At 59.5% G+C, this 21,960-nt stretch overlaps 1 protein-coding gene across 3 annotated transcripts in view; it reads right to left on the bottom strand.

Moving 5' to 3' along the window:
- Window positions 1-4,837: 4,837 nt before the first annotated feature.
- The window catches only part of ATP2A3 (ATPase sarcoplasmic/endoplasmic reticulum Ca2+ transporting 3), a 33,962-nt gene continuing 16,839 nt past the window's right edge, over window positions 4,838-21,960 (bottom strand). Inside the window, exons 9-21 of one of the 3 annotated variants that reach the window (XM_047756596.1) lie at window positions 21,712-21,800; window positions 21,437-21,539; window positions 20,034-20,165; window positions 19,505-19,630; window positions 18,128-18,346; window positions 17,685-18,020; window positions 14,989-15,209; window positions 13,629-13,831; window positions 12,952-13,037; window positions 8,977-9,110; window positions 8,395-8,512; window positions 7,806-7,923; window positions 4,838-6,223 (exon numbers count right to left, since the gene is read on the bottom strand). In XM_047756596.1, coding sequence (XP_047612552.1) covers window positions 6,207-6,223; window positions 7,806-7,923; window positions 8,395-8,512; window positions 8,977-9,110; window positions 12,952-13,037; window positions 13,629-13,831; window positions 14,989-15,209; window positions 17,685-18,020; window positions 18,128-18,346; window positions 19,505-19,630; window positions 20,034-20,165; window positions 21,437-21,539; window positions 21,712-21,800 — 1,902 coding nt within the window. In that variant the 3' untranslated portion in view covers window positions 4,838-6,206. Of the gene's footprint in view, window positions 6,227-7,805; window positions 7,924-8,394; window positions 8,513-8,976; window positions 9,111-12,951; window positions 13,038-13,628; window positions 13,832-14,988; window positions 15,210-17,684; window positions 18,021-18,127; window positions 18,347-19,504; window positions 19,631-20,033; window positions 20,166-21,436; window positions 21,540-21,711; window positions 21,801-21,960 lie in introns of those variants that run through there. The other 2 variants (XM_047756595.1, XR_007131575.1) reach the window with 2 other exon arrangements.

Below are 21,960 nucleotides of genomic sequence, written 5' to 3' on the forward strand. Positions count from 1 at the left end.
CCGCCCCGCCCCGCCCCGCCCCGACAGCCGGCCGGCCGACAGGAGTCTTCTTTCTGGCAGCCCTTTAGCTGGGAAATGGCTTTGGGCGGGGAGCCAGGCCCCGGGCTGGGAATCCCAGCCTCAGGTCTGAATAGAGCTGCTTTCTGGACAGTGAGGGGCTTCCACGGATGGCAGGCCTAGGGCCCCTGCCAGCACCCCAGGCCAGTCCCCACGTCGCGCAGGTCAGCCTCACCCAGCACGGAGTTCCCAGCAACCCCAGGCTCAGCTGTCAGATGCTTCCTTTAAGAGGGGCTGGTAAGTACACATCCTGGGATTTTCTAAGGAAAATCCAGAGATGCTGGGAGCCAGAGCCACAGTGACCACATCCCCTTGGCCTGGTCTTGACCCCAGACAAAAAGGCGTCCCCTTTGTCTCTGACCTCGTGGCCCTTGGCAGAGCAGACCCTGAACATGAACCGCTTGCAGTGGGGGCGTGGGGGTGGGGTGGAGGCTGACACCGGCTGAGCCATCTCTGTGTCCCACTCGGCTACTCTCCTCAGGGGGGCAGCAGGGACTAAGTGAGGGGGAAAGGAGGGAGGGAGGGAGGTGAGGAAGGAGGTGGGGGAGGGAGGGAGGAGGGAAGGAAGTCAGGCCGTCATTTTCTTTTGTTTGTTTGCTTTTTAGGGCCGTACCTGCGACATATGGAAGTTCCCAGGCTAGGAGTCGACTCAGAGCTGTAGCCACTGGCCTACACCACAGTCACAGCAACACGGGATCCGAGTCAGGTCTGCGACCTACGCCACAGCTCACAGCCACGCCTTTGGATCCTTAACCCACTGAGCGAGGCCAGGGATTGAACCCGCAACCTCATGGATACTATCTGGATCGTTTCCATGGCACCACAGCAGGAACTCCTAGACAGTCATTTTCTTTTTTCTTTTTCTTTTCTTTTTTTGTCTTTTTGCCTTTTCTAGGGACCACTCCTGTGGCATATGGAGGTTCCCAGGCTAGGGGTTGAATCGGAGCTGCAGCCACCGGCCTACGCCAGAGCCACAGCAACGCGGGATCCGAGCCGCGTCTGCAACCTACACCACAGCTCACGGCAATGCCGGATCGTTAACCCACTGAGCAAGGGCAGGGACCGAACCCACAACCTCATGGTTCCTAGTCGGATTCGTTAACCACTGCGCCACGACGGGAACGCCATCATTTTCTAATCGATGTCTGTCCCTTTCAGCGCTGTCACCATGTTCTCCACCTCCTCATTCTCTTTCCCTCCGCCCTCCTCGCCGGCTTCCTCCTCTAACTCCTCCGAGGAGCCAGGCTTGCTGACGAACCGATGGATCAATGGACAGACTTGCTTGGCGCACATGCAAGTGCTCCTCTTAGAGCCTCGCTTCTGATCTTGACACTTAGAAAACGCCGGTCTCATTCGGGGATGTTATCATAACCAAAATGTGCCCAAAGGAAAAGAAAGAAAAGCAATTACATTTCCTTCCCCAATTCCTTTTCTCGACAAAGACTCTTCGAGAGTCAGATAGGCGGCTGAGAGGGTCATGTCCCCTTCCCTGGGACTAAAATGCTGTGCTTTCCCACCCTCGGCCCCAACGTCAGGGACGGCACAGGTATCTGCGTTTGTCTGAGGCATTTTGAGGAGCAAGGGAGACGTGGTTCTGCAGGTTTTTCTTTCTAGTGGCCCTGTGATGTCTGCTCGAGAATTCCCATTTTACAGATAAGGTCACTGAGGCTCTGGGACTTGAGTGCCGCTGCCCAAGGTCACACAGCAAGGGGCTCCCGGGTCTGCTGGTGGCCGGGAAGGAGGCTCCCCAAAGTCTGAGATCTTGGCCCAGAGCCCACCCCAAGACTCCAGAGCTGCCTTATAAGCCCAAAGGCTGGATGGCCAGCTCGGGCACTGGGCCGGGCCTTGTAGGGAGACAAGGCAGTGCTGCCAAGCGCTCGGCCCCAGGGCGGCCTCCCCTGCCTGCTAAATTTAGCGGCTCTGTGAGTGTGGAGGGGGCCTGTGCCTGTCCTGGAGGCCAGCCCAGGCCCTCGAGGTGGTCAGCACAGGCTCCACTGGGTCTCCGTGGCCACTTGGGGTCCTGAGGTTGCAGAGTTCGGTCCTACCTCCCCACACCATCTGGGCCAGCCTCAGGGTCCCAGGGACGCTCCTAATGCCGCACAGCCTCTTGGATGCTGCTAGAACGGGGTCCTGGGCTGGCCTCAGGGGACTGTCTGGGGGGGGTGTCCCAGGCTGGCTTCCCCCCACTGCCCTGACCTGGCACAGCTTCTCCAGCCTCTTTATGCCCCCTTCCTTCCCGACCCCGCTATGGGCCGTGACCTGGCTGGAGTCCTTCTGACCCAGTGGCTGAGGTGCCACACCTCCCAGCTCTCCTCCACCCTTTGGGCTGTTTCCCCTTGGTCCTCAGCCTCTTCCTGCTCCTGGAAAGGGGGAACATTGTGGGGCTGGCCTGGGCCCCTGTACCGCAAACACTGCACCCACACCGCGAGGCCCGCCTCCTGCTGACACCAAAACCACTGCACCCACAGCCATCGCGTGCCCACCACCTCCTCTGGCTCCTGCCTCTTTTCTCTTTTTTTCTAAATCAAACTGCATTAAAGTATAATTTTCATGCAATAAAATGTAGCCATTTTAGGCACACAGTTTGATGAGTTTTGACAGATGCATGCGACGGCCCCCTCCCCCCGACTCCATCACCCTAGAACATTCCCTCCTGGCCCTTTGCTGTCAATCTTCCCCAACCCCCAGCTCTGGCAGTCATGGATCTGCTCTGTGGGTACAGATTTGTTTTGCCTTTTCTGGAACTTCATGGAGGTGGAATCACTCAGTATGGGCTCTTTCTGGTTCTGGCTTCTTTTACTCAGTACCAGGGTTTTACGTGTCATGTGTTCGGCTGCTCTGTCCCTTTCATTGCGGAGGCGTGTTCCGCCGCACGGGCCTGCCACGGTGTTCACCGCACCCCCCCCCCCGCCCCCCGCTGACGGACACCGCGGTTGCTTCCAACTTGGGGTACAGTGGACAGAGCAGCTATGAACACTTGGGGTCAAGTCTGTGTGTGAACCCAAGTCTTCATTTTCTGTTTTTGCCTGTCATTTCTCCCAACCCCAAAGGGGGTCCCTCCTCCTCCTGCAAGAGGTGCAAGGCGGGGGGCATAGGAGCACAAAATCCTGCCCACAGAGGGGCAGGGGGAGGCCGTGGGCACTTCGGCCGCTGCCATGCCCGAGCCAGGGAGCAGCGTGCAGGGGCTTTCCCTGGAATTCCCTCCCGGGCCAGCGCCGCGAGGTAGGAAACCTCTGTTTACCTTGGCCGCCCCATCTTGGCCGGTCAGGCTCCATGCTGTGGGCTGAACTGGGCTGGCCCTGGGCAGGCCTGGGTGGGGGTGGCGGCAGAGCAGGCCTGGCCACCTGCCCGGTATGAGGCCCCCAGGCCTTTTCCAGCGCCACCTGCCGCCTGCCCATCAGGGGGAGGGCCAGCTAGGTGGTCCCACTCTCAGGGTCCTCAGGCCCTTCATCTGTAGGACAGAAACCACCCGCCCGCCCCTCACCCGGCCCCTCTCACGGGGTTGGTGGAGGACCCTGAGCTGTCTGAAAAGGCGTTATGATCTGCGAAGCGGCACAGAGGGGCCTTGTCCACCGAGGACTCCTTCTGCCCATGCCTGGCTCCCGCGGTGCGCTCTGGGCCAAGTCCTGTCTCCTGAACAAAACTCAGGAGCTCCCAAGGCCGGGTCCCGTCTCCTCGGGTCACAGCCAGCTTCCCGGATGTGCCATCCACGCACTGCACGGTCGGGTCACAGCCAGCGTCCCGGATGTGCCATCCACGCACTGCACGGGGCCCTGTGCTCGGGAGGGGAGGGCCCTGCGCTTGGTTTACTGCTCTGCTGCCACTGTTAAGGTCTTCACTTTTGAACAACAGGCTCCACGTGTTTGTTTTTTTCCTTTTTAGGGCTGCACCTGCGGCATATGGAAGCTCATAGGCTAGGGGCTGAATGAGAGCTGCAGCTGCCAGCCTGCACCACAGCCACAGCCTCCAGGGATCCTTAACACACTAAGCGAGGCTAAGGATCGAACCCACGTCCTCACAGATACTAGTTGGGCTCTTCACCTGCTGAGCCACAACGGGAACTCCAGGCTCCCCATTTTCATTTTGCACAGAACCCCACAAATTACGTGGCTAGTCCTGCCTCTGGCCCTGTGGGTAGGACTGAGCTCCCTCCCCAGGGCAGTGAGTCCTCCCTGCAAAGGAGGAAATGAGGAAGGTCAGGGGCCACGCTCCTCCTTCCCCAAGCCCCCACTCCTGGGGGGCACCTGGGGGAGTCAGCAGTTAATGTCAAGCAGCCTCATGAGGTCCTGGACAGTGCGAGCCTCAGGCAGGGAAGGACAAGAGGTGGGTGGTACCTTGAGGTGAGAGGAGGGGAGAGAAATCGAGCAAGAGAAAAATCTCAGGAGGATGCAGGACCCACAAAACAGCCAGGGTTGGGGTTCCCTGATTGTCCAGCGCCATGCCAGGCCCAGCCGTGCTCTGGGCTGCTGAGCCCTGGACCCCTCCCCGTCTGTTTCCCAGCACATATGTGTCAAGCGCTTGGGTCATGTGGACAAACTGTCAAATGCTGCACCCAAGAGGAGAAAGCAGTCACGCCTCTGCCACCGGGGTGTGGCTTCGGAAGTCAGCACCTCCCCTGGGCCTTGTCTGAGGCGGACAGGACCCCTGCTTGGTAGCACGGGAGCCCCAGACTTGGGCTCACAGCTCCCGGTGGCAGGGCAGCAGGGGGGCAGTGTGCAGGGGGTGGCAGCCCCCAGGCAGAAGGGGGACCGCACTCCAGGAAACAGATGCTGACGGCCCCTCATTGTTGCCCCGGACACTCAACCTTTATTTCTCTACCAGACAGCCTGTCAGCAGGCGGGTACGAGGCCCCGGCCCCGCAGGCCTCTGGGGCACCGGGAGAGGCTCTGCTTCTTTCACTTTCAAGAGAGGGGAGGGTGGAAGGAGTGGGGAGGGGGCACAGGACGTGAAGCCCATCTGTCTGCAAGGCAGGCTGAGGGGGCTTCTCGTTCTGGGGACCAGAACAGGGATGTGAGTCCTGATTTGCACGCAAAGTCACCACGTCGTACACTTCCCAAGAAGGCGACACACCCCCCTGTTCCCCTCCCCTGCTTTCTTCCGCGCAGCACTCATTTTTGCCAAAGGGGCAAAAGCTGAGTGAAGAGCACGTTTCTGTCCCTCAAACGCTCTTTCCCAGCATCGGACGTGATCCCCGCGCACGCACACCCGTGTCACTGCAGGGGGGGCGGGAGAGGCAGCGCCCTTGGGGAACTAGCCATTTTTAGTGACATCCTTTCGGCTCACGGGTGTGTGGGGTCAGGGGCAAAGAGTAAGGCCAAGAGTCCAGGGGACTCAGAGGCCCCCAGCCGTGCAGACCTGGTGCACTGGGTCGGGGGGCAGGGCACAGCGGTCAGTCAGGGACCCGAGGACATCCGGGGTCTCAGGCACCAGGGACACAGAAGGCAAATCCATGCTCCGCCTGGCAGAACAGGCAGCGCAACCCCGAGACAGCACGTTTGGTTTGCTTGGAACAGAGAGACCCGAGTCTGGGGGTGCACCGGGCGGAGGTGGGCAGGCAGGCTGGCTCCAGGAGAGCGGGTCCTTGCTCAGCCCCCAGCCTCGACGCCTGTGTTCCTCTCTCTGGGCCTTCAACCCCCTGCACATACACACAGCAACAGGCCCCAGCCCTCGTGAGCAGAGTCTGCGGAAGCGCACAGCTGGGCCCAGATGTCCCCCCTCCACCAGGGGCCGAGCGGCCGCAGACCAGGCCCTGGGAGAGAGCGTCGTCCGTCAGTGCAGAGGCGTGGTCACAAGTAAATGCCCAGCCTCCAAGCAAGAGGCAGCGGCTCCAGCATGTGCTTGTAGGTCTGGGGATGAGGCCTCGGCACCTCCAGCTCTGCTCCGGCTTCTGCGCAGCCCCTCCCAGGCTGCAGCTCCCAGGCCAGAGCTTCCGGGATGAACTTCCCAGGAGAGCCCCAGACACAGGACTCCTGGAGCCCCAGGCAGACGGAGTCGGGGAGAGACCCGGGTTTGGGGCCTGGGGGCGGCCGTTGGGGCCTCAGCAGGGCCCAGTGAGCAAGCGGCAAGCGGGTGGCGGCGTGGGGTGGGGCAGGTGCACGGGCACTGTCACTTGGAGGTACGCCCTGGAGACCCCTCTCTGCTCCCGGCACTCACTGCCGGTCCTTTTCTTCTGGAAGAAAAACCAAGAGTGTGTTAGGATGTGTGCGTGGGAGCACACGGCCAGGCCCGTGCCTTCCAGCCCCTCTGTCCTCTCCTGGGGGAGCCTCCCTCTCCCACAGCATCTCGGGGGCCGCCTCCAGCCCCTAGATATCGGGGGCTTCCTTCACCCCAGTGTTCCGTCAACCCCCAGAGCACCCGGGGCATCGCCTCCTCTTGGTTTTCAGTTTGGGGAACCACTACCCACTATCACGAGGGCCAGAACCCAAGGCCTCTTGCCTGTCCCGCAGGCCAGGCCTGCTGATTTCTTGAGCTCTTCTCGTCCTCGCCTGCCCCGCTAGGTCTCGAGGCCTCCCAGCATCAGCCTCCCGTCCCTGGCGTCACACTACAGACTCAGCCTGTCACTCCCTCTGACGGTTCCCCAACTGCCATCAGAATAAACTCCAAGCCCCTCCTCGTACCCTAGGCCCTCCCAGATCTGCCCCCGCTCAGTGTCTCAGGCTTCCGCTCCCCCCAGCCTGGCCCGCGGGCCTCTGCCTGACAGCTGCTCAGCCACACCTGGGCAGAGCCAGGAGGTGGGGCAAGAGGACCCCACACCCCCCGGGCTGACCCCGAACCCACAGTTCTCCCCAGGACACACCCCTTGTAAATCTGGGGAAGCCATGAGCCTCAGGCCTCTGTAAAACTTCCCTAAAAGGCCACCAGGCTGGCTTGGGAACGTAACAGGGTCCTCTGTCTCACCCCTGCCCTGTCTGCCTTTAGGAGGCCCGAGGGACCGCGGCCGCATGGGGCAGAGCTGTCTGGGCTGCCAGCGGGCACACTCCACCCCACCTCTCCGATGTGGCCACAGATGCCCAGCCCGTGTCCATCCCGCGGGCTCTACTGCCGCTGACAGCAGAGCACCACGCTTTCAAGCCAAGCCGCCCTGGGACCAGAGGCAACATCTCTGGTTAATGGTGGAGCCAGAGGCACTGCCTGGGACTGGCTCACCCTGGGCCGGGCCTCAGAGTCTCCCCCAGACCAGCTCAACAAGGCCCACCAGCCTCCCTGCCTTCAGTCAAGCCCCATCTGCCCTCCAAAGTCCCCCAGTCTCCCAGGCTTCCAGCCTTCCATGGCTCCCACTTCCCTGAGGAGGACGTCCAGGTTCCTTATCTCGGCATCCAAGGCCCCTTGCCACCGTCCGGCCTCCGAGCCCCAGCCCTACTGGAGAGGCCAAGCCAGGCGAACCCAACAAGGCGAGCCCAGCCCTTCTCCCCCAGGTTCAATCCTCCCTTTTCCAACCTGTGCTCAAACCCCACCTCTTCCAAAAAACACCCCCAACCCTGGCCCAGTAGGGATGGCGCCTTCCCCAGCCCTTCCGACCTGCCCTGTCTGGCTCTGGGCCTGCCCTGCCCTTCCCACGCTCCTACCCCTGCAGATACCAAGGGTCACAGCCACCGGGGCCCCTTTGGGCTCCATCTGGTGACCCCAGGACGCCTCCCCTGGTACAGGCTGAAGCTAGCACCGGCCCACCTGGGAGCAGAAGCAGGCACGGGGGCGGGGGGGCAGGCCAGAGGCAAGCAGGGCAGGGAGGGCCTGGGGCCTCCGCTCACCGTCCGCGTGCTTCCGGGACAGGTACTTGAGGGCCTCATCAAGCAGGATGACAGGCAGAGAGATCTGGAGCACGACCACCCACTGGCGTCCACTCAGGGGGGTCACCTGGAAGATGAGCTGGGCAGGGAGGAAGGGGGAGGGAGCTAACGGAAGCAGTGCCCAGAGGCCCCCAAGTCCACCGCTTCCTACACCCAGGCTACGGCGGACTCCTCCAGAGCACATCTAAGGTCCCCCCCAGATCTGTTCCCTCCACCCCAGGTGCCCTCCCCTCCCCTCTCCCACAGGACCAGCGCCCTCTCCCTGCGGGGAACTTGGAGAGGAAAGGGCATTGTTCTTCCCCAGCCTTGGCCCAGCCTCGAGAGATTCCCCCACGTCTTTCGCTGCCCAGGTCTCGGGAGGGGGTTCCCGAAGTGGGGGGCACATCTGGAGGACAGTGGCTGGCCAGGGTGCCAGCACCATCAGACCTCCACCGCCACAGCTCCCAGGCTGTTGCCACCCAAGAGGGGCCCCAAAAGGCCCAGGTCAGAGGATTAGGACCCTGTCACCCCAGGAGCTGGAGAAGGGGTGCCGGGCAGGGTGGTGACTCACCGGCAGAGGTGGCACAAGCAGAATGAGGAAGTGCAGGGCCATGGACATGGCCACGGCCGCCAGCAGCCAGGGGTTCAGCCAGGGTGGCATCCGCAGCAGCGACTGGTTTTCCGAGATGCTGCCAAGGGCACAGGAGGCTCACCTCAGGCCAGGAGGCGGGCAGGCCCTGCTGCGGTCACCCGCCCACCCTGTGGAGATGTGGGGCATGGTCCGAGCCTCGGCACTGCCCTTTAAAGACCGGAGAGCTTCTAGGAGGCCAGTGCTGCTGAGAGGGGTGTGTCCCTACTGCCACTCAGCCCCCAGGGGCCTGGCCTGGGTCGTGGTCCCTCTTTCTGTGTCACTCAGACCCGACCCCGGCCCTTTTATTTCTTCAGACCTTCACCATCTTCCTTGGTCCCCTGGACCCCAATTTTGACTCCCACTGCTTCTCAGAACCCTCTTCTGGACCCTTCTGACCCTCAGCCCCCAATCCTAGACCCCCTAAACCTGACACCGCAAGCCTGGACACCTCTGAGCGCAATTCGGGGCCCCACCCGACCCTCAGCCCCACCCCTCAGCTCCAGGCGCCCCTGCCCAGCCCACCTGTTAAGGGCGTTGCACATTTCGGTGGTCACCAGCACAGACAAGGCCATGGTCGTGGGGAAGCGCGACTCAAAGACCTCGCAGTCAGTGCCAGCGAAGAGCGGGTTGTCCTCGGAGCACTTCAGGAAGTTCCTCTGAGGGCACCCAGGGTGGGGCGGGGAGAACAGCGGTCAGGGGGGGCCGGGCGTGGGAAGGGGGAAGCCTCTCTCCACCACATCTGAGGACGCAACACAGCCAGCGCTGCTCCAGGGAGGGTCCAGGACAGGTGCTCGCTCACCCAGGATGGGGACAGAGGAAACTGCACTCTGCCAGGGAGAAGGGCAGCCTGTTCTGGGACAGTGGTATGCGGAGACAGAGGGGGTGCAGCGGGCGTTCTGCTGGGCAGGATGGCAGAGGGCCCTGGCATCAGGCGGTGGGGGCCTGAGTAGCGGAGGTGATTACCTGAGACCCCAGAATGAGTACACGCATGTGCAAACCAGGCAGCAAAAGGCTGCTTGGGCAGAATTCACCTCTGGTGGGTGGAAGAAGGCTCCCGGGGCCCCAGTCACTGTTATCAAATAAGAGTCCACTCATACCTCCCCCCCTTTCTGCTGCGGAAACTGCACTCTGCCATTGTCCTTTGCTCAGGACACGGCCTGATGATGGGCAGGTGTGGGCTGGCTACTCGGCTTCTACCTAAGTAACAAGAAGCTCTCGGGTTCGATAAGGGAAGTGGCTCTGGCCCCTGCAGCCCAGGGGAGTTTGCTTCCTGCCCCTAAATCTTGCTCACAGCATCTGCTGGGATTAGATGCTGAACTGAGGACTCGCGTGAGCACCTCTGTCTTGCTCTCTCCTGCCCCACGGGGTTAAACAGCTCTCTTCTGCAACAAGATAAATCTAGCCTCTGGAGTCTGAACTCTGGGTTTAGAAATGGGGGTCACCTGCTGGGGAAACAACCCGCAAAGGGACATCTGTCAAAGGACCTGCTGTCTGACCTCCTGTCCGGGAAACACATCCTTCATTGTCCGCGTGGCCTAAATGCAGGTAAGGAGACTGCCAGCCAGAGGGGCTGCTGGCACTTTTCTCTTTCATGCAGGATGAGCAATTATAAAAGATTAGGGCTTGGCTAGATTTCTTTTCTTTTCTTTTTGGCCACACCCACAGGATGTGGAAGTTCCTGGGCTGGGGATCAAACCCACGCCACGACGGTGACAACAATGCCAGGTCCTTAACCATAAGGCCACCAGGGGACTCCCTAGATTTCTTATTTTAACAAAGAGATGGAGAATCTTATTTGAATCCACGGTGGGATTTTCTCCAAAAACCAACCTCTAGTATTTGGGACAAGGGCACACGTTTTTTGCTGGTTTTTTTTTTTTTTTTTTTTTTTTTTGCTTTTTGGGGCTGCACCTGTGGCATATGGAGGTTCCCAGGCTAGGGGTTGAATCAGAGCTGCAGCCGTTGGCCTACGCCACAGCCACAGCCATACAGGATCCAAGCCACGTCTGTGACCTACACCACAGCCCGACCCACTGACGGAGGCCTGGGATTGAACCGGCATCCTCATGGATACTAGTTAGATTCGTTTCCACTGTGCCACTATGGGCACTCCTGAGGGCACACTTTTATTTGGCACCAATCACGGGGCAGAGAAAATGTCCTAAACTTGGTCAGTAACCAAGAGCACCAAGTGCTCCTGCCGCCTCTACCGCCACCGTCAGGCTCCACCTCCAGATGGCAGTGGTAGTGACCTTACGCAAACAGGGACATTCAAGCGTGCTGCACACACCTCCCGCTCCGGCACTTGCCTGCCTGCGTCCTTAGCCCCGTGCAAAGGGAAGAAAACACACACAGGATCGCAGGGAGGTGTTTCAATAGATAAACCCTCTGCCCAGTTGAGACTTCCTGGGTTTCACCAGAAACCATGCGTGCACTGAGCCCTGGGTTGTGGGTCACAGTGTGGCCTCCGGCTCAGGGCTGGAACTTCCGGCTCACAGGTTCATCGTGAACCCCCTCTCCCTGCCCCACGGGGCGGTGTGTGTGTATGTCCCTGTTTCTTTGAATGAAGCCCCTGTTCTTCTTACTCCTTCCCTTTGCCTCCCTGGCTCTTTCCTATTTACCTTCTCCTGCAAGGACCCCTGCTGTGTTTCATTAACTTAAATAAAACTTATATATGTAGCGCTCACTAGGTGCCAGGTGTTGGTCTAAGCACTTGACAAGTATTGACTCCGGATAGCCTCCTGATAGCTCTATGAGGCAGAGGCTATTATCATCCATTTTACAGATGAGGAAACCAACAGAGAGGTTAAGCAGCCTCTCCAAAATCACACAGCTAGTGTGCGATGGAACTAGGGTGTGAACCAGGGCAGCCAGGATCCAGGGTCCGCTCTGCTACCTTTGTTCGGCATTCCTCCAGGAAATCACAGGGGCTCTGGGCACCTCTCCTGAAATTCCAACACCTGGAGCTGAAAGTTCTAGCTTAGGTCTAACCCTTGACCACCTCTAGGTCCTGCAGCCAAGTGCCTTTTCTCTGCTGAAGCACTTCTCACCTTGAAATGTGACTGCCCACGTCCAGGGCGCTCTCCCCCACCAGACGGGATGCTCTTTGCAGAGATTCTGCCGGCTTGGTCACTGCCATAGCCCTAGCAATTTGTTTCTGGCACGGAGTCAGTGCCCAATAGCCATTTCTCGACCAAGTGGACAAATGAGAAACGGAATGACCTGAGGACAGCGGGGAAGGTGGGCCCAAGGGGATTGGGGACTGACCGGTACTGGGCATGGGATGTGCGTCTGGCATGACCCCCGGGGGTCTGGCTTGGGTGACCAGGTGGGCAGTGGAACTGAGATGGGGATGGAGGAGGGGATCATTTAGGGGAAGGTGACAGATTTGACTTTGGACTTGGTGAGGGCAATGGGACGGTGAGACATCCCAGAAGAAGTATCCAGCTGGACACATGGGACTGGGCTCAGAAGAAGAGTCAGTGTGGGGGTAGGTCTGTGGGGGATTTGGGGTCTGCAGTACAAAGGATGGTGACAGAGTCGGGGCCGGAAGGAGGAGGCAGCAGAGGGTGAGTGCATCCTCACGCTCCACCGGCTGCTCCCACGGGAGCTCCGCGAGCAGGTGCCCGAGGCTGGGCGGGGGGATGAGGGGCTGGGCCTGTGCCCCCCCACTGCTGCCAGAAGGGAGAACCCCACGTGCTTGAGGGCTGGTGGGTGGAGGAAAGCATGCCTGGGCTGCCTCTGCCTAGACCTCACACTACCCTGTGCTCCCCAGACCCTTCCAAGAGTGGGGCAAGAAGTCGGGGTCCCTCCCTTGAGCTCTTCTATCTACAGGAAAGCAGCAGAGGCAGGCACACTCAAGGGAAAGAAATTCTGCATCCTTGCAGCTCTCCCCTTTAAACAAGAAACCCGCAACCGGTTTTGCCAGAATTGCCCTGAAGGTTCTTTCAAGCAAAGGAGATGCACTGGCTGCTCAGACTGACAGACGGCAGCTCAGGGGTCTCCTGGCTGGCTTCCAGAGCTGTGCTGAGTGATGTCAGGCCAGCCAAGTGACTTCAATAGATCAGCGGTCCCTTCCCCGAGAAACGCGTTGGTTATGGAAGCGGGGAGCCTGGCGGATTCTCCACTCTTGAACACCTAGTTTGACCCTCTGCCTGAAGTTCCAGCATTGAGGGGCTCCCTCAATGTTTGGGGGTTTCCCAATAAAGGTAAGACACTTCTGGGCAGTTAGGCTCCTTGTTCCCCTGCAACTGAGTGACTGGGGGAAGGAGAAGTCTCTTCTCTGGCCCCAGCGGCTGTGCTACCATCTCTAGACTTCCTGTGGCTTCTGAGCTTCCCTCCTTAGGTGCTGGATGTGGGGGTGGGGGTGGGGACGGGGAGGGACATCCGTTGGGCACCCATGGGGTTCTGGACCCCCTTCCCCTGGAACTCCAAATTGGGCTGTGAGTTCGACCTCCGAGATAACCCCAACGGGCTCCCTAGCTGTCCCTTGCTCACCAGCTGGTAGAAGGTGACCTGAGGTCCCTCGGCATCATACAGGAACCACCAGGTGGCGGCAGCCACTGTGGCCAGGCCGACGTACACTGTAGGGAGGGCAGGAGGAAACTGGCTATAATGGACAACTGCGGTTTCCTGGCGTCCGTCTCCCCTTCCTAATAGTTCTCTGAGTCTCTGTCAGGGAGCCCCTCTCTCCCTTCATAAGCCATGTGGTTTGCAGTGCCAGTGGTGGCCCTAATTAGCAATCAGCATCTACCCCACCCCTGACCACAGTGATTAGCTTGGAGATAAGCAGGTGACCCAATGTGGACCAAGAACAGGCCTGAGACTTTTATCCTAATACTGAGGGAGTAATGAGATAAAAGGTTCTCTCTTTTGCTTTATTTGGGGTTGTAATGCTGCAAGTATGAGGGCTGGAGCTGCAGCAGCCATTCTGCCACTCCAGGGGACACCTGAGAATGGAGCTGAGGCAGAGCCAAAATAGGCCAATGATACCGTCTGAGGGCTGGATCCAGCCATGCCTGAAGCCTGTATAGTCTTTTCAGTTATATGAACCCACATAGTTTCTTTTGGAATAAACCAGGCTGAGTCATATTGGTCTGTAGTTTGTCAGTATAACCGATATAAGAGTCTTAGGGAGCTCCAGGAATGCCACTGAAGGCTGGGGCCCCACTCACCTCCAATAGCCAGATATCGGAAGAAGAGCCAGCCACTGATGAGGGCCTCGCGAGGGTTCCGGGGCCGCTTCTCCATTATGTCCAAGTCTGGTGGGTTGAAGCCCAGGGCTGTGGCAGGTAGGCCATCTGTCACCAGGTTCACCCAGAGCAGCTGCACAGGGATCAGGGCTTCGGGCAGGCCCAGAATTGCCGTGAGGAAGATGCTAGAACCAGAGTCACGGGCTCTAGCCCCCAGCAAATGGAGGGTCTAGCTCCTATTCACACGCCAGGCCCAAGAGCTCCCTGCCATCCCCACAGCAGCCCTGCCTCACTCCACGAGTTCGGACACGTGTGCACAAGTGAGGGGTGTGTGCACGCGGCTCTGCCTCGCGCTGGGCCACCCCTGTCCCCCAGGCCCAGCTCTGGAGCCTCAACAGACCTGCCCTTGAGGCCTCTCCTCTTTAGGGCAAGCACGCTTTAGGCTCATGAGTGCGCGCGCGCGCACGCACACACACACACACACACACACACACACACACACACACACAGTGCTTGCCTGAGCATATACATATTTGTTTACAGACGCATGCAACACCTAGCACAGGCCACACAATCCCACAAACACAAACACCTACACACTTTCCCTCACAGGCAGAGATGTGGAATTCTTTTTTTTTTGTTTTGTTTTTGTTTTCTTTTTACAGCTTCACCTGCAGCATAGGGAAGCTCCCAGGCTAGGGGTCAAATCAGAGCTGCAGCTGAGGCCCATGCCAGAGCCACAGCAACACTAGATCCTTAGCCCACTGAGCCAGGCCAGGGACTGAACCCGCATCCTCATAGAGACAATGTCGGGTCCTTAACCCACTGGGCCACGATGGGAACCCCGAGATGCAGAATTTGTACTCCTCCAGGTAAATGTGCTCACCATTCCCCACAGGCGTCTCTCACATGTGAACCTAAGTGTGTACACAATCACACCCCAGCACAAATGCTCTGTACTTGTCCTCATGCCCAGATATGAACAGGAACTCACACGCACGCATGTGCGCACGCACACCTCTCACTCAGGCACACGCCCAAGTACACACACGAACACACTACTGTCCCAAGGTGAGGCAAATCCTCCCATCGTGTGTTGTGGACTCTGAAAGCGGGAAGAAGGTTATGGCTGGAGGGGCGATCTCGGGGGCTGGGGTGCATCAGGGCCTCTAGAGAGTGATGAGGTGGCCCCGTCCCTGCCTGCTCTGAGCTGACCCCAGCCTTCCAGGGCGGGGCACCGGTCCCTCCATCCCTGCAGCCCCATCCCAGGAGCCGGCGTGTCCCAGGCTCAGGGAAGCAGAGCTGGTCCAGAGGGCTTGGGGGGAGGAACGCAGGGCCTCACCAGACGACCTCTCCGACGTTGGAGGAGATGAGGTAGCGGATGAACTGCTTCATGTTGCTGTAGATGGCCCGGCCCTCCTCCACGGCAGCCACGATGGAGGCGAAGTTGTCATCTGAGAGCACCATCTCTGCCGCGGACTTGGCCACGGCTGTGCCGGAGCCCATGGCGATGCCGATCTCCGCTTTCTTCAAGGCTGGGGCATCGTTCACCCCGTCTCCAGTCTGAGGGCCAGGTTAGGTGGGTTCTTGCCTGAGAAACTTCCCTTCCACCTCCCTGACTCCCCTCAACTCAGCCCATCACCAAGTTTAGGGGACATCCCCGAGGAAGCAGGCAGCTGAACAGAACAAACAGTGAGGTCGTGAGCTTAGAAACTGATCTGCAGGGGAGGCTAAGGGAGAGGCAAGGAGCGCCGACAAGGAGATCGAGTTGGAGGGGAGACTGAGTCTAGGGTCAGAGAAGACGGTGGGGGGGATGGGGATGAGGGTAGTCAGTGCTGAGGGTGGGGGTGAAACCCAGGGGGGGACGTGGGGTAGAAGATGAAATTGAGGTTAAGGACAAAGTTAAGGTCAACTCAGGAATGACATGAAGGTTGTGGCCCAGGTCAAGGACCAGTGAGGGGCTGCAGTCAAAGTGAAGGTTGGAACCAAGGTGAAAGGGTCAAAAATGGACTCATGCTCAAGATAAAAAATTTAGTTTAAAGTAGAGGTCAAGTCAAGGCTATGGTCCATATCAGGAGTGATGTCATGGTAGAAGCTGGAGTTAAGGTCAGGGTCAAGACTGAAGGCCAGATCAAAGTCGAAGTCAACATCAAGTATTAGATTGGGAAGGGCTCAAGGTCAATGCCAGGGCTCAGGTCAGGGTCTAGGTCAAGACTGGAACCCATATCAAGGCTGAGCTCTGAGAAAAGAATCAGATTAAGATAGTCTAGGCTGGCATCAGGCACCAAGTCAGCGTGAAGGTCAAAGATAATGTCAAGAACAAGTTTGAAGTGGTAGTCAAGGCAAGGTCGGTCTGCAGTTCATTAGCCAGGCAATAAGCTAAGCCATACGTCAGGATTCAAATCAAAGTAAAGGACTGGGTTAGGCTGGAGGTCAAGACCATAAACGGAGGTTAAGTCAGGCGTGAGGTCAAGGTCAAGAATCAAATCCGAGGTTAAGTCAGGTGTGAGGTCAAGGTCAAGAATCAAATCTGTGTCGATGAAGAGGTCAGCAATTAAGAATGCAAGAGGAGTTCCCGTCGTGGCGCAGTGGTTAACGAATCCGACTAGGAACCATGAGGTTGCGGGTTCGGTCCCTGGCCTTGCTCAGTGGGTTAACGATCTGGCGTTGCCGTGAGCTGTGGTGTAGGTTGCAGACGCGGCTCGGATCCCACGTTGCTGTGGCTCTGGCGTAGGCCGGTGGCTACAGCTCCGATTCAACCCCTAGCCTGGGAACCTCCATATGCCACAGGAGCGGCCCAAGAAACAGCAAAAAAGGACAAAAAAAAAAAGAATGCAAGAGAACAAAAACCGGGCCCAAAGCAAATGTCCATCCAGAGAGGAAGGATAAAGGACTGTGGTATGTTCACAATGCCACTGAACAAGAGAGAAGCAGTCATGTACTAAAACCCACAACGACGTGGATAAATCGCAAGGGAAGCAAACACAGAAGAGCACATGCTGCATGATCGCACTCACATGAAAATCTGGGAGTTCCCGCCGTGGCTCAGTGGTTAGCAAACCTGACTAGCATCCATGGGGACATGGGTACGATCCCTGGCCTTGCTCAGTGGGTTAAGGATCCAGCGTTGCCCAGGAGCTGTGGTGTAGGCTGCAGACGAGGCTTGGATCCTACGTTACTGTGGCTGTGGCGTGGGCAGGTGGCTACAGCTCCGATTGGACCCCTAGCCTGGGAACCTCCATATGTTGCCACTGCAGCCCTAAAAGACAAAAAGACCGAAAAAAAAGAAAGAAAAAAAAGAAAAAGAAAAAGAAAATCCATGACAGGCATCACTCATCTATGATGGAAACAAACAGAACAGTGGCTGCCTGTTGTGCTGGGGGTGCTGCTGGGGAAGGAGCAGAAGCGAACTTCATGGGCTGATGGCAATGATCCCCCCCAGGTGTGGCGGCAGAGGGTACTGACGTCTGCGACTTACTTTGAAGTGCTTTTTAGGAAAGATGAATTCAGGATGGAGAGATGGATAGGGGCGTGATGGAGCAAGCAGAACAACATGTTATTTGTAGAATCTGGGTGGTGGATATTTATAGGCATTCACTACAAAAATCATTTGAGTTTCTCTCTTTCTCTCTCTTTTTTTTTTTCCCTTTTTAGGGCTGCACCCACAGCATATGGAGGTTCCCACGCTAGGGGTCAAATTGGAGCTGGAGCTGCCGGCCTTCGCCAGCGCCACAGCAACGTGGGATCGGAGCCAAGCTGTATCTGCGACCTAGACCACAGCTCAGGGCAATGCTGGATCCTTAACCCACTGGGAGAGACCAGGGATTGAACCCGCATCCTCGTGGTTCCTAGGGTTAGGGTTAGGGTTAACCTACTGAGCCACATCAGAACTCCTCAATTTCTCTTTGTTTGAAACGGGAAAACTACGAATGAAGCAGGGGGTGCCTGGGTTGCTCTTTCTAAGCCCTGTGGCACGTGCTCCACCCCCACCCCCACCCCCGCCGCCAAGCTCCCCAGGCTTCCGTCCCATGGCCTCACCATGGCGGTCACCTCGTTGAAGGACTGCAGGTTCTCCACGATGCGGGACTTGTGGGCGGGTTCCACCCGGGCGAAGCAGCGAGCCGTGCGGCAGGCGTGGCGCTGCTGCTCAGGGCTGAGGTCATCGAATTCGCGGCCCGTGTAGGCCTTGCCTACCACGTCCTCTGTGTCCTCGAGGATGCCAAGGCGGCGGCAGATGGCTACGGCGGTGCCTTTGTTGTCCCCTGTGATCATGACAACACGGATGCCCGCCTGGCGGCAGCGTGCAATACAGGAAGCCACCTCAGGCCTCGGAGGGTCCAGCATGCCCACGCAGCCCACGAAAGTCAGGTCTGTCTGTAGAGGGGGGCATATGCGAGTGGGGTCCGGGCCAGTCTCCACCTCCACCTGCCCAGCTCCTGCAGGCAGACCCACGGCTCCCAGCCCCAGGCCCTGGCACCCACCTCGTACTGCGCAAACTTGCTGCAGTCGTCCAGCTGCATGGCCTCCTTCCTCGGGGGTGCATCCCGGGTGGCCAGTGCCAGACAGCGCAGAGTGTCCGAGCCCGATCCCCAGTCCCGGACCTTGGCCAGGATCTGCTCCCTGGAGGTGGTGTTCAGGGGTACCGTGCGGCTCCCCACGCGGACGGAGCTGCAGCGCTCGATCACACTCTCAGGAGCCCCCTGCAGTGCGGGGCAGGAAGGCACTGTCCATCAGTCAGTCAGCTCCCCTCTCTCCTGCCTAACTGAGGCAACTGAGGCCCACACACGGGGGAAGGCCACCCCAGGGAACACACAGCAAGGCACACCCCGGAACACATGCTTTGGAAGCTGAGAGTGGGAACCAAGTGTGAGAAAGCCCACAGGGGCGGGGGGCGGGGGTGTCACACTGGGTTTGATCCCACGTGATGCCCACACGGTGGCACCCTCCCCCCACTGCCCATCGCTGAGAAGGCTTGCTGCAGCATTTGGGGGATGGAGTGCGAATGGGAGCCCTCTGCAGGCCCTGCCTCCCTGCTGGCCTGGTGCTACCAGGACCCCAATTCTGTAGGGTGCTCAGCAGCAGCAGATGGGCTGAGCCCAGCCTGGGGACCAAACATAGAGCCATGCTGAGGGGCTGCAGCTCTAGGAAGCTGGTCTTGGGGGTGCCAGGCTGCTCAGTGGCCTTGAGGTCTCACCCCTGAGCTGGCCCTAAGCCTGGGAAGAGCCTCTGGGTCCTCCATCAGTACCCGCTCCCTCTCCACGAAGGGCACTCCAAATGCTAGGTTTTTTAAGCTGCCCAAGCTCCAGTACAGAAGCTTTTCATTTCCGAAGAGATTAAAACCCCCACTGAGGGTGAAGCTAGGGCTCTGATCCCTACTTTAGGTTCAAAACCATTGACGGGAAGGGCTGTGGACAGGGCTCTGGATGGAAACTGGTTCCTTCCCTTCCGGGGACTCAGTTTCCAAAATACAAAGCCCTCAAGTTGGGCACCAACCACCTCAGCACCCTCGTCGGAAGCAGAAGGGCTCCGGAGACCTTCCAGTCTGCCCTGCCCTCAGTGGGGAGGCTGAGGCCCGCAGAGGGGCCTGGTGACCCCAAGGTCGGTGGCCAGACAGTGCCTCTCAGCCCGGAGCTGGGACCAGCGAGGGGCAGGCTGCGGCATCTGGCCCCGGCTTCATCTGCACGACTCCTGGATCCCACCGCCAGGTCCCCGCACCAGGCTGGCCACCCTCATCCTGGAGGGGTCACCTTGACAGTGGGCCTCACCCCTCCCTCAGTTTCCCGCCGCGCAGGTGCCAGCTCTTCCAAGGACTGGGGATTGGGGCCTCCGGAGGCCCCAGGCTGGTCAGGAGGACCCACCTTCACAAACATCTTGCTGCCCTGGGCCACCAGGCCGGGGCGGGTGGGCGTGCAGTACACGGACATGGACTTGCGGTCCCGGGAGAACTCCAGCGTGAACTCCTTCCGCATCAGCTGCTTGATGACCTGCGGGGTCCAGGCAGGGCGGGGCGTGAGGGGCGGTGCCAGCATCTCTGGTGCTTCCTCGCCAGCTGCCCGGCCCCATCAAGAACCTCTTGCTCCCTGCATGGTGGTGTCTGCCTTCCTCCGACCCCGGCGTTCAAGGCCTTCCTCTCCCTCTCCCTCCCCAGCCCCAGAAACACCCCAAAGGTGCCATTTCCTGACCCTGCTGTGCGTGCCCCAACCTCAAGTCCTTGCCCACACAGCGTCTCCCCTCTTTTCTCCCCTCCCCCAGTCTTACTCGTGGTCTGAGGTCCCCCCTCCTCCCGGAAGCCTCCCACCACTCCGTTCCCCTCTCTGTCTTCGCCAGATGCCCCAGGACCCCAGCCACTCGGTCTGTGGCCTGCACCCCCACTGCTGCTCTGCTCACCGCATTGCAGGCACCAGCTCGCTCCACTCGGGACAAGGCCTGCAGGTCGGTGTCAAAAACATTCATCTTCTCCACCAGGCAAGTCAGGGCTGTCTCCGTGGCCTCTCCCACCTTCTCATACACACCCTTGGCCTAGTGGGTGCCGGGGTGCAGGGAGTGAGGGACAGGGCCCCAGCCTCACCTCCCGCTCACTCCCTGCCCCCTGGAGCTCCCTTTGCCAGGGTTGCCCGTTAACCACCTTTGTACCAGGCCTGTGGGCCTTTCCCAGCCCAGGTGGGTCGGGTCTGGAGGTGCCCGGAACGGAGGCTAGCCCCCGCTTCCAAGGCTCCCTTCGCCCCTGACATCAGTGGCCACCACTTGCCCTGTCCTCTGAATCGCTCTCCACTCGCCCCTGTCAGCCTCTTTCACCAGACTCCTCTGTAAACCCGGCTGTCCGGCCCCACTCCTGGCCTCCCCTCTTGTCTCGCTCATATGCCCCCTGCCTCTACCGGCCTTCACGGCCTTCACGGGTTCACGACCACCAGGGCCCAGCCCGACTGCAACCTCTCTCCTGAGCTCCAAGCCCATGCGTTCAGTTGCTGCCTGTGGGGCTTTGTTCCCCGGGGACCCTCAGGCTACCTCTCCTCCTCCCTAGATTTGTCACCCTCCAGCAACGGTCCCTGCCAAGACAGCAACCGGAAGCTACCCTGACCTCCTCCCTCACTCTCTCACCTAACCAGTGACCAAGCCCCAGGATCTTGGCTCCTAAATCTCTCTCCAGCCCATGCCTTCTTCTGTCTTCCTGCGGCCCCAGCCAGGACTCAGCTGGCATCTCTCAGGCCCGGATGACCACTGGGCTCCTGGGCTCTGGTCTTGCCCAGTCCCTTCTGTCCTCCTCTGAAGCTGGACGAGCTTTTGTAAATGCAGATCCGACCATCTCACCCCCCTGCTTCAAACCCTTTGGTGTCTGTCTACTGCTCTCGGCTTGGCCACAGACTGGCTTGATCCGGCCGAGTACCCCACTGAGGCAGCAGCATCCCTGCACACGCTCCATCCCACTGCTTCAGGCCCAGGGAAGAGCATTCAGCACCTGGATCACACCAGACTGTTCCGGCCTGTGGGCCTTTTCTGGGCTGTGCCTGCTGCTTTAAACACCCTTCTTAGTCTTGTCCCCCAAACCCCTTTCTCCAGGCACCCTGGCCCTTGTGCCCCTATAGCCCAAGAGCCCCAAAGCAGGGTTCCAAAGCCGGTGTGAGGAAGCGGGAGGGGTGGCATTGGGGGTGTGCAGAGATGGCAGTGCTCCTGAGGCGTGGCACTTCAGAGAGGCAAGGGCTGCCAAACCCGGGAGCACTGATGCCCTGGGAGAAGGGTCTGTCTCGAGCGCCTGGATGCTAGGGAAATCCTAAAAGGGAGCAGGGGCGCACCTCATTGTAGTCCAGCGCCGAGTCATTGCACAGGGCACAGATGGTCGCCAGCTCCACCAGCCCATCAAACTTCCCGCAGCGCACAGGCTGCTCCCCCTGCCGCCTGCAGAGGCAAGACGGTCAGTACAGGGGCCTCAGCCCGGTCCCTGGGCGGTGCCCAGCCTCTTGGCCCGCCCACATGAGACATCGCCCACTGACATCGCTCAGAGCTGCCTTACGTAGCTCCGCCCACTCGGAAACCCCACCCACCCGCGCCCCTTTAGCCAGGCACTCACACTTCGCCCTCCGGAGCATACGTGGTCCCTGAGATGGTGAATTCGTGCAAACGGCAGGTGCCTGCTTCAGCCTCGGCTACCACGAACATCTGCGGAGTGCGGGCGCGTGCTCAGGCCGGCCTTCCTCCCTCCTCCCTGGCAGCCGGGCTGACTGAAGCCTGGCTCCAGGGCGCTCCAGCCACACACCCTCCCCACCGCCGCCCCAGGAGGGCGTCCAGGCAGAGGCTGGGCTCCTCCGCTCTGTACAGG

This window comes from Phacochoerus africanus, chromosome 14, assembly GCF_016906955.1.
Source record: "Phacochoerus africanus isolate WHEZ1 chromosome 14, ROS_Pafr_v1, whole genome shotgun sequence".
In the NCBI taxonomy this organism is placed as follows: Eukaryota; Metazoa; Chordata; class Mammalia; order Artiodactyla; family Suidae; genus Phacochoerus; species Phacochoerus africanus.